At 35.4% G+C, this 13,846-nt stretch overlaps 1 protein-coding gene across 1 annotated transcript; it reads right to left on the bottom strand.

Annotated features, from left to right (window-relative positions):
- Positions 1-7,831: 7,831 nt before the first annotated feature.
- On the bottom strand, positions 7,832-10,638 carry LOC130657379 (uncharacterized). The gene is made up of 7 exons (XM_057460363.1): positions 10,531-10,638; positions 10,120-10,322; positions 9,670-10,036; positions 9,365-9,477; positions 9,094-9,283; positions 8,841-8,984; positions 7,832-8,718 (listed from the first exon to the last, which is right to left on the bottom strand). Exons 1-7 carry the CDS (start codon positions 10,628-10,630, stop codon positions 8,546-8,548), a joined length of 1,290 nt encoding a protein of 429 aa, XP_057316346.1. The 5' UTR covers positions 10,631-10,638; the 3' UTR covers positions 7,832-8,545.
- Positions 10,639-13,846: the final 3,208 nt, after the last annotated feature.

Below are 13,846 nucleotides of genomic sequence, written 5' to 3'. Positions count from 1 at the left end.
GCGTCCTTATACTTGAACTTACGGATCGCTTCGAGTAGGTCGGCCTTATTCATAGTTGAGTAGTTACGAGCCTTAAATGCTTTCGCTTCTTTTTTCAGTGCTTTAACGTCGTTCTTGTTTGTTTTGGTATGCTGGATCAACCAACATACCAAAACCTCTCACATCTAGTCTAGTACGGCGAAGGATTCGTCATCGTCGTCGGAATGGCTAAGGTAGCGGGAGCCATAAAACTCGACAACCTTATACTTACACTCCTCCAAGTAGGTTTGCATGTAGTAATTTGAACCTTGCCTATAGATGCCATATAGCTTGATGATGGCCTTGCACTCGCAGCTTTGTTTTAGTAGTACTTTTTTGGAATGGAAGTCGGTTCTGACTTTGCCCTCCCACTCCTTCACCTTGGTGGTGATGTACTTACCTTTTTTCACAGGAGGAGTGGTGAAGCAATGACCTTCCAAGGACTCTACCTTGGTCAGGATACTCTCATACTTCTCTAACTACTCGGGGTGGTTATAGATGTCGAATGACATGGTAAGAGAGCAGCCCTCATCGTAACGCGAGGCACCATTGGAATAGAGCTTTTCAGGTGTGTTGATCAATAGAGGGGATAGCTTGTTATCACTATTTTTATAGCCAATAACGAAGCGTTCATCTTTGCCCTTGTTTGCTAGGATAGGGTTGCTTAGCACGATATTTTCAATGTTTACATCTTCGATATTTAGTGGAGTCGCTTTGGCATAAAAGTCTCTTGAGTTAACATTCTCGTTACCGAATTTGAACATCCTTTTATTTTGTGATAAGGGAGTTCAACTAGCATCACGGGAGAGCTGCCACCAATAGACGTGATATACTCATGCCAGCAGTACCAGCAAAGCAGTTTACCTTTTATGAGGAATCTCCGTCCGCAGGAGCATCTGTCGTAGGTGTCGAGTACTCGTTCACAATCATCGCATTGTTCCATTTATCTTATAGCCCGGGGTTGTAAGATAGTCAGTGATCTCCATACCTTATGGTAAGTCCCACGAGGGGCCCCAGGGGCCACGTCCTGGGATCTGAAATGCTCCGGGACATACTCGAGCATCAAAGGCATGCGCCAAACAGCCTCGGCACACATTTCCAGGGTCTTGAGATGATCTGGGACATGCTCGAGCAGATGCGAGTGCTGCCCACCAGCCTCAGCACACATTTCCAGGGTCTTGAGATGATCCGGAACATGTTCGAGCAGATGCGGGTACTGCTACACATTTCTTGGGTATTGAAATGGTCTGGAACATCCTTAAGCGCTCTGGGATATTCTTGAACCGCCCGAGTACACATTTCCTGTGTCTTGAAATGATCCGGAAAATCCTGGAGTATCATCCAGGAGCGCTTCTGCGCTGCCCCAATACACATTTCTTGTGTCTTGAAATGGTCTGAAATACACTGCAATAACATGGGTGCCTCTTGAACAGTCCTGGTACATGATGTCGACTCATGTTTATTTATTATTATATCCCGAGTTCAATTAGCAATCACAACCCTATGGACTTTCCCCTACTCACTTGCGCAATCTCTATTTTTGTTGATGTCAGCATTATTCCCGCTAGTCGCTACTGCGCATGCGTGGGATTTTATCAGTATTTCCGGAATTGTCGGATTATATCGGATTCCGGATTTCGGATTTCGGAAATTGAGGGAATTTCCCTTGTCGTCCGTCGACTGCGCTAGAACATACATTTTCCTATCTCTTATGTAAGTGTTCAAGGAAATGGCGCAATTACCATATGAAAGCTCTTTAGTTGTAAGCAGGGGCGTAGCCAGAAAAAAATTAACCTTAGTCGAAGCATTGACCCGCAGGGTCAACATCGCACCTTCGGTGAGATATTAGGCAACTGGGGGTTTGGGGGGCGTTGTGAGCCCCCCAACGGGTCCAGGGCGCAGCCCTGGAAGCCAACGCCCTTTTACGCCCTTTAAGCACTAAAACGCCATAAAACCGACTCTCTAAGATACACGATACACGTTAAGTATTCTGAACAATTGATCAAAACGGGGGAATAAATGACAACATAAAATACATTACAATATTTATTAGCAAGGTTGTAATCAAACCAGCAATAAGACAGCATAACACCATAATAATGTTTTTTATAGATTGAAAGTTATTAATGCAATAACTAAAATCTTCATTCTTCTTTCTTCATATTCAGCACCAAAATAATGTTTTTTGCAGATTGGAGGTTATTAAAAATATAACCAAATCAAAATCTTCTTTCTTCATAACTATTAACAAAAATTTCAAAAATATAATGAAATGGAACCATGGACAAATTGAATCTAACATGAATGAATGAATAAAAACATGGCAAGGATCAGAGTTTCATACCCAAACCATGAATGAGTGAATCAATCAAATCAGATACATAAATATACATGTATATCTACCGGTCAAAATGACAGTAAAATGGAAAAAGGGGTGTTTACTTAATATTAGGCTAGAAATGGGGTATTTACTTAATATTAGGCTAGAGGTGGGGGTAAGTTGCTTATTTATTTAAATTTTTTATATATAAATACCTTACTTATAATACATCTTAATAAAGATTGAGATGGAAGTTAATCAAAAAAGTTGAAAAAAGAAAATGATTAGACAAAATCTAACCTGCGTGGTCCCTTGGCGGAAAACCTATTAATTATATCTTCTTTATTTATTTGAACACCCAGATGAACATGGAGTAGAGCAAGACCATTAAACCTTTCTTCTGTCATTGTTGATCTGCAATAGTTTTTTAGTCTCCTCATTGCAGAAAAGGATCTTTCACACTCGCATGAAGTCATGGGAATAGTGGCTAAAATTCTAAGGGCCACCTCTATGTTGCTAAAGACTCCATCTGCACGAGGGAAAGCTTTAAGAGTAGCTTCAATGGAGTTTGGAATGGATTCAGGATTTTCTTTTTCCATATTTTGCCAAAAGGTTACCCACACCTCTAGCTCATTTGAAATAGTTAAAGGGTTGGGAAAGTCGTTAAAATAGAAATTTACAAATGTGTCAAATTGATTTTTTGGATTGGAGACAAGTCTTTTTTGCAGCAAAACAAATCTTACTAAGATTTGTTTTGCTGCAAAAAAGACTTGTCTCCAATCTTTACAAAACTTTGGTGGGTGAAACAAAATGGTCTACTTCGAAATTAAACATATAATGTAAAGCTATATCTTATAAAAGCAACAGCTCTGCGAGCTGAAAACAAATATTCCAAAAACATGCAAAATCATAAAATTAAGGTCCAGGCTAGTGTTTACTCAGTTTACAAGTTAGATAATTAGGAAACTGACCGAAAAAGTCTTAAGTAAAGATGGTGTAGCGGACCGGATTTCGTCAAGATTAAGACACAATTTACAATACACAATACACAATTTTCTCCAAATGCGTCAAGTATATATCAAAAGGCTATCCGACAATTCCGTGATCTTCTTCTTAAGAAAGCAGTTGCGTAGCTATAAACACAATATCAACAAGCCAAAGATACACAAGTAATAGCTACAGTTATTTCTAGGATGTTAGCGGTAGAAGCTAAAAAGCTTTTAACTTAATATATTCGGTAATTTATGTAGTCAAATTAATAAAGCACACACTAAGACATTGAAAGTTATTTCACAAGTTTTCAATCAACAAATCAAACGGTGACCAGGAGACCCAGCATAATTTTTCTTGCCACTGAGAAATCGAAATAGTTAAGGTGGGAAAAATTACGCTGGATTGCAAACGAATTTTCTACGGATAGAAAAATGACCGCACTCTTTTATTGTTTACTTTATTGTCGTGAACATTGTCGGAAAATCCTTTTTTGTAATACTTTGAGCGCGAGTGGTCCCACTCACCTGAGCAAACATAATTTAACGTGTTTTAATCTGCTAGGAGAGCGAAGGCAGGTTTCCACTCAAACGAATGTGTAATGTAACAATTTTGTCTGAGTGGAAACCTGTGTACTTAAAAATGACCGTGAAAGTGTAGCGTTATTGAATTTCTGCGCCCGAAGGCGTAGGAAATTCTTTAAAGCCGTCGTTTTTTTCTTTCAGAGCAATTTTTGAGAAAAAATCGACCCTGGGATTTCACGTTGCTCTGAGAGGAGGATAGTTTGGTATAACTGACTAATTAACTAACCCTGTCCTAAATGGTCAATTGCAACGTCACAGATTTAAACTTCGTACCCAAGCTCCCTAAGTACTGGGAAGTCATCTAAATGACGTTTCAGGCCAAAATTCGTATTTGTTTTCGACAAAATTTGGCACAGTTCAACCTCGTCCCCAGGGCATCTTGTATATCTTTTCTGACCCCGGGACGGCGATACGAACATGGCCCTGGAGGAGGCCTCGTCACGTGACCCTCCAATACACAGTATTTCTGTGTGTAATATTTAATGAGATTTGTCTCAATGTACCAAAGTTTTAATATAACCTTGCAGAGCTAAGCGAGATCGGCCTTTTACGTCACAGATGCGTGCGGCGAGTTTGTTTTGATTCCTCTCATAGATAGATAGATAGATGTGCATATTTTACATGGCTAGCCTCACAAATATCGAGGGATATACCCTGTCTATTATTTCCAGGAGGGGCCATGGCGTAGATGGAGAGTCCTAGAGTATTTAATGCTCATTTTGAGCTACGCAGACCCAATTAGAGCCCGCGCTCTACCAGACAACTCCCGGCAACATCCAACGGCCCACACAGTGTGCCATCTTCCCAATTTCCCTCACATGGCTTGGGTTAACCCGGGGCTATGGTAACATTCACTCGCCCATGTTGAATCGCCGTCAAGAGGAATCGAACCCCGGTCTCCCGCACAGAGTACGAGAGCTATAACCACTAATCTACGGCGCCACAAACGCAACACACAAACTTCTCGCATATTGCCCTTGATTGTTTTGTGTAAATGTATAAATATACAATAATGTTATTTAGGCTGCTGTTTACTTGAAGAAATTCAAGCAATTTAGTTATGTGTATTTCACTGAATTGGTTGACTAGCAAGCACTGGGTTGCAAAACTTGTAGCTAGGGGAAACTTGGAAATTAGTAAATGATTTGCCCATCTGAACATAGCACTTCGTTGGTTCTCTAAGGTGCAGATATGGCTACATAATTTTCAAATGTTCGTATCATTCTAGGTGCCCGACTGAAAGTAGCTAGGCAGAAATTTAACCTCATATTAACATTTACATTTTTTATTCATTTTGGCTGAACTTTAGAATTCTCATTTACCGTGAGTTCATATCTGTGTCTGCATTACTGCTTTTATATGATGACAAAGATTTTGCTGTATTTAAACAATACTTAGCTGAAACTGAATTCAACTATGGTGGACTCACTGCTTGCAGTTATATTGGGTGAAAAAGGCTTCAGAAGAGTATTTACTTTAGAAGTATTTTTTTCTTTTACATTTGTGGCCTTAACATTTCCAAAAAGCCACCCATTACTGATAAATTCTGCTTTTTCTTTTCTTAATGACATGTTTTAAAACGCCTTGCAGCTTTTTTATTTTTTACTCAGCAAGCTCACATTTATTTTGTATATACACTTAATTTGCATCTAATTTATACAAAAACAAGGTTTTTTTCTGTTTAAAACATAAATAATTCAAAAATTTTATCAAAAGCATTATGCTGGTTTGAAAATCGAGAACGACAAGTCTGCGTGTGATCTGTTTTCTCGATTTAATGTATAACTGCCTTAATAGTTTAGAAAGAATTGATATACCTTGAGAAAAAAATGTTTCGGGAATAATTTTTTGAGGAAATTATTTTGGGGATTTTGGACCAAAATTAGTTTCATAAATTCGCACTTTTTAGAGCTCATCAAAATTTTGCTGCTGTTCAAAAATCGATTTTTATTGATATATACATCTATTTATTGTTATTATTCTGCTTGGAAAATATTTAAAATGCCAAACTAGCTAACCGTGAAGATTAATTCAGTATTCTCATAAGAGCATCCTATAACAAAAAGATGTCATCAAAGAGACATTCCTTGCAACTAAATTTTTTGTTTACTAGCATAATTTTAGGTTGAATCTTATCTGACATTTCTGAGGTTAGAATAGCTTTTAAAATTTTCTGAATCTGTATCTTGGTCAAAATTGATATGCTGTCAAAACGGCTTATCGGCGTCTTTGAAAAGGGCTAAATTCTGAAACTCAGAATGTATGATGATAATAGAACTATTTTTTGGCTCAATTTCATCAAACCAATCTAAAACCATATCATACCAAATCTCAAGTCAATATTTTAATTTTTACTGAAGTTATGGGACGCTTTATAAACTATATACTCGGTTTAGACTTTTTTTGTGATTTTTTATGTTCACTTCTTTGTAATTTGTATTAAAACTCTTGAGATAATATATCACAGTGGTGAGCTGTTAAATATCTACCACCATCTTCAATACATCCTGGATTTAACCATATGCCTAATTGAGCGCTCAATAAAATTTGATTGAGTTCGATTTTCTGAAATTTCTTCATAGCGTGTTAAAAAAGGCCTAGCAAGAATCAGTTTAAGAAAATCTTCCTACCTTTTTCTCTTCCTCAAAATGGCTTTTTAAATTTTTCATGCCTGGTGTAATTTTATATTTTATCAGATAGGTTTAAAGGTACTCCTTAACAAGTTTCAAGTCAATAACTTTATTTTTTTACTGAAGCTTTTGCAATTTGAATTTTCTTGAATTAGGCCGGATAAATGTGCATTCAATGATAAAATGGCTCCGACGGTTAACCTATTGGCTTTTTATATCTTTTATAGTAACCAAAGCATATAAGGTAATAAAACATGCCCACTAATAACAACCTGATATAATTTAAAACGTAATGTATATATATTTTGTAAAAAAAAAACATTTTCGATACTTTGTGCAAAATTATTTTGTCTATAAAGGACATGGGCGGCAATTTTATGCAACGTCAGTCTTTGCAAAAAGCTGCAAATCAAACCTGGCAACTTGGAAACAAATTGAGTTTCTTTCTTTTGTTCTTACCTTGATAGTGTGTTAGGTATAGTGTGCTAGCTAACAACTTTTCTAGCTTTATTAAACATTCCCAGCTATTGAAATATTGTCATGTAAGCAGTATTACTTTATGATGTCTTATTTTATACTCTCATTGCTTAGTAATGCTTTTTATTAAATTTTTCACTTTAAAAAAAACTTGATACTGCTGATACACCTCCGCCATTTTAAAACGAACAGCTTCCTCCTGTTGGTCACAGACTCGCCGCCTCGCCAAAATGTTTTGTATGACGCAATAATTATTTGACATATCCGCGCCAATCAGGTTTCATATCGGACCAGCCTCCTCCAGGGCCATGTTCGTATCGCCGTCCCGGGGTCAGAAAAGATACAAGATGCCCTGGGGACGAGGTTGGGCACAGTTAACAAAAAAAGTAAGCTGAACATAATGGTGACATCATAATTTTGATTGTTGTCACCTAAATGTCATTTTAGGCCAAAATTGGTCCAAAAATTAAAACTACTTTATTTTCGACAAAATTTAGAAGTTAACAAAAAAGTATGCTCAACATGATGGTGACATCATAATTTTGATTTTTTGCCACCTTAAATGTCATTTTAGGCCAAAATTTGTCCAAGAATCAAAACTACTTTATTTCCAACAAAAACTGGCAAACTTAACAAAAAAGGTATGCTGAACATATTGATGATCTCAAAATTTTGATTTTTGTCACCTAAATGTCATTCACGGCTGTTTCAGAGCGGAAACTAAGACTGCGCATGCGTCAATAATTACGGCCACGTTGAGGCGCAAGATGGCGGGCGCAAATAAAAACAATCATGATAAATAAGTAACTAACTTTTTGAAATCGCTTTTGCATGATAGAATCTATTTCAGTGGATTTAATTTAGTTTTTTAAAGCATTTCAACACGCTGGAAGCTAAATCTTTCTTTTACCTTTGCGACAAGCATGCTGTTGGAGTAATACTGTGGCAGTTTTGAAGGCATACTTTTTTTTGTTAAAATTAACATGGCAACTTGTTCCAACTAATTTTTGGTTTTGTGGACGTTGCGAAGTTATGTGGCTGGTGTATTATATATTTTTGGAAAGCTGAAAGGCTCATCTACAAGGTAAGAAAAACGAAAAAACTGTATCAGTACTTCTGAAAGAATGCTAGAGCGCTGAATTCTGGCAATAAAAGTTAGTGTAAAACCTGAAAATTTTAACTCCCTCTTTGACATAATCTACTGTATGATTTATTGTAGGCATTAAAACTGTTGTAGTTTACTAAGCTAATATTTCACAGAATAACAACACTAAACAACATTCTATATAAACAATTCTGTAACTCTAAATAAGGTTTCTGCGTCTCATACACTACTAACGTAAGCTCGACAAAAAGTCAAATAAAAATGAACTATGCATGTAGTAAGCTAATTAACTGTTCAATTCTTTTTCTTTCTAGACCAGCTGATCCACCTTTGAAATAATGCAAAGACTAAAGGAGCTTGCAAAGTAATGCTAATATGCAGTTAAAGATATAACTAGCTATCTAAGCTGTAAGTCTAAAAGTTATTCTTCACGTGCAATTTTTCTTTTTTTAATTTTTGGTTTTAATTGGCTCGATTCAGGATTTACATTAACAAAATGTTGCTTTAATGTATTTCGTAACCGCTCGACTGGGTTTTTGATGCAGCTGTACCTGCTCGACATCCTGTTGATTTCATGATGCAAGCTTTCTCCACCTTAAAAATGTTATAATTTGACATTTAAGCTAGCTAGCTACACATTTTCTGAAAAATAACACATTTTGGTAAAAAACACAAATTTTGGTGTTACCAGGTTACAAATTTAAGTGGCTGTTTACCTTGTTCGCCATAAAACCCAAATCCAACATTCCATTTTGCTATGAACTCAGTGACATGATCTTCAAGCATATGCAGTTTTGGTGAAATATTAACTTTTGGCCAGTTAGTTCGCAGATGCATCATGAATTTATTAATTGAAATTTCTAGAATTATGTACTATATGTATATTATTCTTTCTTTTTGTTTTGTTTTTGGCACATGAAATTTTAAAAAAAACTTATTTATTATTAAAAAAAGGAACAAGTTTCTCACCTAAAGCCAGTATTTCCTCACATGACAGATATTTTGCCGAATTGTAAATGTTATGAACTTCTGCAAAGTAAGTAAATAACATGTCGTACTTATCCATTTCTAAATTCACACTGTGAATAAGCTGGTCATCATGCTTTTGTGCTGCAACAATCTCTTTAATGCTGGATGTTAAATTTTGGATGTTTTCTTTCTATAAGAGCAAGATTGTTTTTTTAATTTTCTTTAAATATGTTATTTTTAAATTGCTACATTATTGTTAGTATTAACAAACCTTTAGCAATTTATGTACATGGTTGCCGATAAAACTTTGGCCATGGTAGGCCTGACGTTCAACACCCATTTTTTGCAGCGTTTTATCTATTGAAGAAGCACAAGGACCAACACCTAAAATAAGATGAACAAACTATTAAACATAGCTTTAGATTGGAGAGAATATAAGGCTTGCATCATAAGATCAGAATGAAAATTATAATTTTGGAAAGTTTTTTTTCGGGAATTAAATTTCTTGGAATTTCCAGACAAAAAAACATTTGCGAATATCACAAAAAATTACTTAGGTAATAAAAATGATCATACCCACTAAAATTCTTTTGTTGTTTCCCAAGGTTGAGATTTCTAATTCTAATTCTGTGATTTTCTTCTCAGTTTTTATTATACTTTTCTCGTACGTCAGTATATTTCGTTGTAAGCCACCAGATATTACAAGCCAGTTTAACTGATCTTGCTGGTTTGCTAATTTGGCTTTTTCATCTTCCAGCTTTTGCTGCAAGTCATTTGTTTCTTTAAGGACTTCGATGTAGTCACCATAATCTGAATCCAGTTCATTGTCTTCTGTTGCCAACAGCAGAGCTATTTTTACATCATAGTCTTGGCAAGAAGACTCAAACATTTTAAACATCTTTTGATATACACCCAAGGAAATATGAAGACCAGGAATACAGACCTAAAATTAGGTGTTTATATAGATTTTATTTTGGGATTATTAAATCAACTTGCAGTGGAAAAGCATAAAAATATGATGTATACTTGATCAATAGGTATGTCAAAAAATATGTTGTCAATGACATTATAAAATTCTTTCGCATTTTTAGGGCTCCCACCACTTTCACGGAAATCTGCTAAATTTTCTTCAAGTGTCGCCAGTGACCTTTTCTTAAATTTCTTGCGAGTAAACACTGGGATGTTCATTAGTTTTGAGGTAATGTTGCAAAACAAACAGCTGTGACGCCCTAAACACAAATGTTAAAGTATACATATTTTATTAGAAACTTTTAAAAATAAACCATTTTTAACTATGCATTTCCCATATCTGCGTAGTAAAAACCCATTGTTAAACTACAGGAACTTTATGAAGTTGCAAAAAAAGTTCTGTAAAAATTAATTAATTTTGATTATCAACTAGCAACTTGCCCCAGATCTTAAGTAATTAATATTTACCATTTGCACCAGTTATACCATACATTGCACACAGAAATTCGTAGTCGCCATACATAAATACACGGAATATCGACTCTTTATATTTGACTTGTTGCAGCATTTTTATTTGTGGTCAAAAATTAATTAATTTTGATTATCAACTAGCAACTTGCCCCAGATCTTAAGTAATTAATATTTACCATTTGCACCAGTTATACCATACATTGCACACAGAAATTCGTAGTCGCCATACATAAATACACGGAATATCGACTCTTTATATTTGACTTGTTGCAGCATTTTTATTTGTGGTCGAAACCGTTCAAGGCAGACTCTTAAGTTTGTTCTTGTGTCTTTCCCTAATTTAAAAAAAAAATATAAAAAATGTTTTGATTTCTACTTTAGATCACTTAGATCATTTCTACTTTAGATCACAATTAGACATCACATGCATAGAATTTTGGAAATTCCAGTTTTAATTTTTTTTTTTTCATATTTGTAATATATTGCATTAATGTTTGTTACCTTCAAAAATGCTAAACATTATTGTGTTTTCCTTCTTGTTTGGGTTTAGAACATTGCCTGTTTGATATGCCATTTTAAAACTATTTCCTCCATGGTCTCCACCAATTTTAACATGGATCTCATTGTCAGGAATGAAACTATGTTTTACAAGTAAATTGTGACATTCTAGCTTTTTGAGTTGATACAGAATGTGGCCAACTACATTATACAGATACCCCCAGGGCCTAGGTATAACGGATACCCTGTTTCCAACTGATAATTTGGTGAGAGGAGCCAGCTCAACTCTCAGTCCTTGGCCTACCCATTCAGCAGCGACACTTCTTGCTTTTTTTTCTGATTCAATTTTTATGTTGAATGTTTTCAACCAACGTGATATTTCACGTAGTTGATTCCATGGCATGTTTAAATTTGATTTCATTGCTGTGATGTGATTGGCTGGAATAATGACTTCTGTACCCAAATTTTTAATGATAGTATTTCTGTCACTTTCTTCCATAGACTTTAGCAGTGCTGTGGTCTGTTTTGTGACAGATTGGGTTTCTTCACCAGACATCAGATGGATTAACTCCTTGGCTGTATTTGCTCTTTTCCGCACATTCCTTTCACATGTTTCATCAGAAGACTTGCGAGGAATTCTAATGGGTGTTATTGTCAATGGCTAAAATATGGAACATATGTTATTAATTTGTTTTATGTAAAATGTAATATTACTATTAAAATTATCATATTGTTACAGACAATTATGTGTACATTATTTTTAATATAACATAGCATAGTTTTGTATTTTTGTATAAAGTAGTTATACACATTTTTTATATAAGATCACTTAACGATGTAGACGCCTTAGCATTTAGGGTGGGCACATCAAAATTTTAGTAAATCTCCTAATATATAGAATGGTTTTTATTGACCCCCAAAACTTCCTATATTCTGTGACCCCTCTAGCCACTTACTTATATTTATTATTATTTTTAATTATTTACTCTGAACATTTTAAAATTTGTCTTGTTCTTATTATGGCTTGTTTTTTGTATAAAAAATGTGTATAAGAAACATTTCACTGGAATTGTAAAAAAATGATAACCTAGGTATGCACATATATAGACATATACAAAAGCAACTTATTTTCAGTTTTGATTTCAGCCTTAAAATTGCTAAGATCAAAATTTTTTGCTTTATCAGCCGTTTGAAAATCAGTTGCTTGTTAAAAAAAGTCAATGTCAAATCACTTTTACTGAGTCCACTCCATACATAAGTAATCTTACTTGTGAACTTCCACTGGGCAATTGGACAGTTTTATTCGGCAAGTTTGACTGCTGCATTTTTATTCCAACCACATGAGCAATGCATTCTTCTACCTTTTTCGGTACAGGCTTGGAAGGGCTCAACTGCATCATCTCTAGTGTTGTAAATGACAATGCTGGAGAGCATGTGTGCGATTGTGCAGACAGCAGTTTAAATGAACAACCACATGTTCCCTTGACAACTCGTGTGTTTAAAATCCTGGAAATGCACAAACCAGGCGAGACATCCCCGGGTGTTGTTGGGATGCTGCAGGTGGGACATCTATTTGAATTTTCCAACCAATTTGTTAAACACAAGGCACAAAACACGTGGTTACATTGGTTTATCATTAATGGCCTTTTTAAAATATTGCTACACAAAGCACAAATCAGATGTTCCCAGTTGCCTTCACTGATATTTATGTCTGAGAGAACGTTTCCACTATAGTCAAAAAGTTCAGAGGTTTTTCTGTAAATTTTATTAAGTTCTAGGGGTGTCCAAGTTTTTTCTGCGGAATCCACAGCTTTGTGTGTTGGGTTACCACCGCCCCTTCTTTTCATAGGTTTGCCACCTCTCTTTTTTTGTGCACTTAATATGCATGTTTTGCACTCGGTGTCTTTATGTGTATACCATTTAACAGGCACAATAGCGGTAGCTGAGTCACGTTTTAGGACATTACTTATTGTAGCAAAGCACGAGTGACAGAATTTTTTTGGGTGAATGCCTGCCCGATCAGAATAAAAATCAGCTCTGAAAATACTGTCCAAGTTCTTTATGTGCTCTTGGACAATATGTGATCGTCCAGGCAGAGTGTTTCCACATATTCGACACAGCTTGTTCAACCGAGCTAGGTGTAAATCCCCAGTAGCCATCTTGAACTTTAACAAAAATTTTGAAAAAAAAGTACCTAATGTTTGATACAATATCAATTCGTAATGTACTGATACACCTACAGTTCTTTTTTTATTCGTATCTCGTAACTATCTTGGAATGATTTTTATAAAAATTATCTGTGGGATAACTTCGTATCTGAAAATATTTTGCTTTAAGTTGGCATGGTGTCCACAGTCTTCAAAATGGAGGTTGAAAGTTTTTGTTTTGTTTTAGCTAGGCAACAAGCGAATAGCTTTGTATTTGAATTAATCTTATTGGTATAGGACTATATTTTATTTAAACCACTTAGTTTCCAGTCCTTAAGTTGGTTTATGTGATTAAAATGCCTATTAAACCTGGTGCTAGCTACCCTAAAATTTGTTTACTTTTAAGCGCAACTCGCCCCAGTCCTTATTTTAAATTTTTTTTGGACATGCGCAGTCTGAGTTTCCGAAATCTCGCTAGCTGAAACAGCCGTGCATTTTAAGCAAAAATTGGTCCAAGAATCAAAACTACTTTTTTTCCAACAAAAACTGGCAAACTTAACAAAAAAGGTATGCTGAACATATTGGTGACATCAAAATTTTGATTTTTGTCACCTAAATGTCACTTTAGGCCAAAATTGGTCCAAAAATTAAAACCACTTCATTTTCGG

Source organism: Hydractinia symbiolongicarpus, chromosome 9 (assembly GCF_029227915.1).
Source record: "Hydractinia symbiolongicarpus strain clone_291-10 chromosome 9, HSymV2.1, whole genome shotgun sequence".
Taxonomy (NCBI): Eukaryota; Metazoa; Cnidaria; class Hydrozoa; order Anthoathecata; family Hydractiniidae; genus Hydractinia; species Hydractinia symbiolongicarpus.
This window is presented reverse-complemented; position numbering and strand designations above follow the sequence as displayed.

What these genes read in the sequence shown, in the direction of transcription:
- LOC130657379 (XM_057460363.1), bottom strand. Translation starts at nt 10,630, where the DNA reads ATGCTGCAACAAGTCAAATATAAAGAGTCGATATTCCGTGTATTTATG. An exon ending in TGAGGAAATACTGGCTTTAG is followed by an intron (nt 8,985 to 9,093) that starts GTGAGAAACTTG and finishes ACATAATTCTAG; the next exon opens with AAATTTCAATTAATAAATTC. An exon ending in TGGGTTTTATGGCGAACAAG is followed by an intron (nt 8,719 to 8,840) that starts GTAAACAGCCAC and finishes AACATTTTTAAG; the next exon opens with GTGGAGAAAGCTTGCATCAT.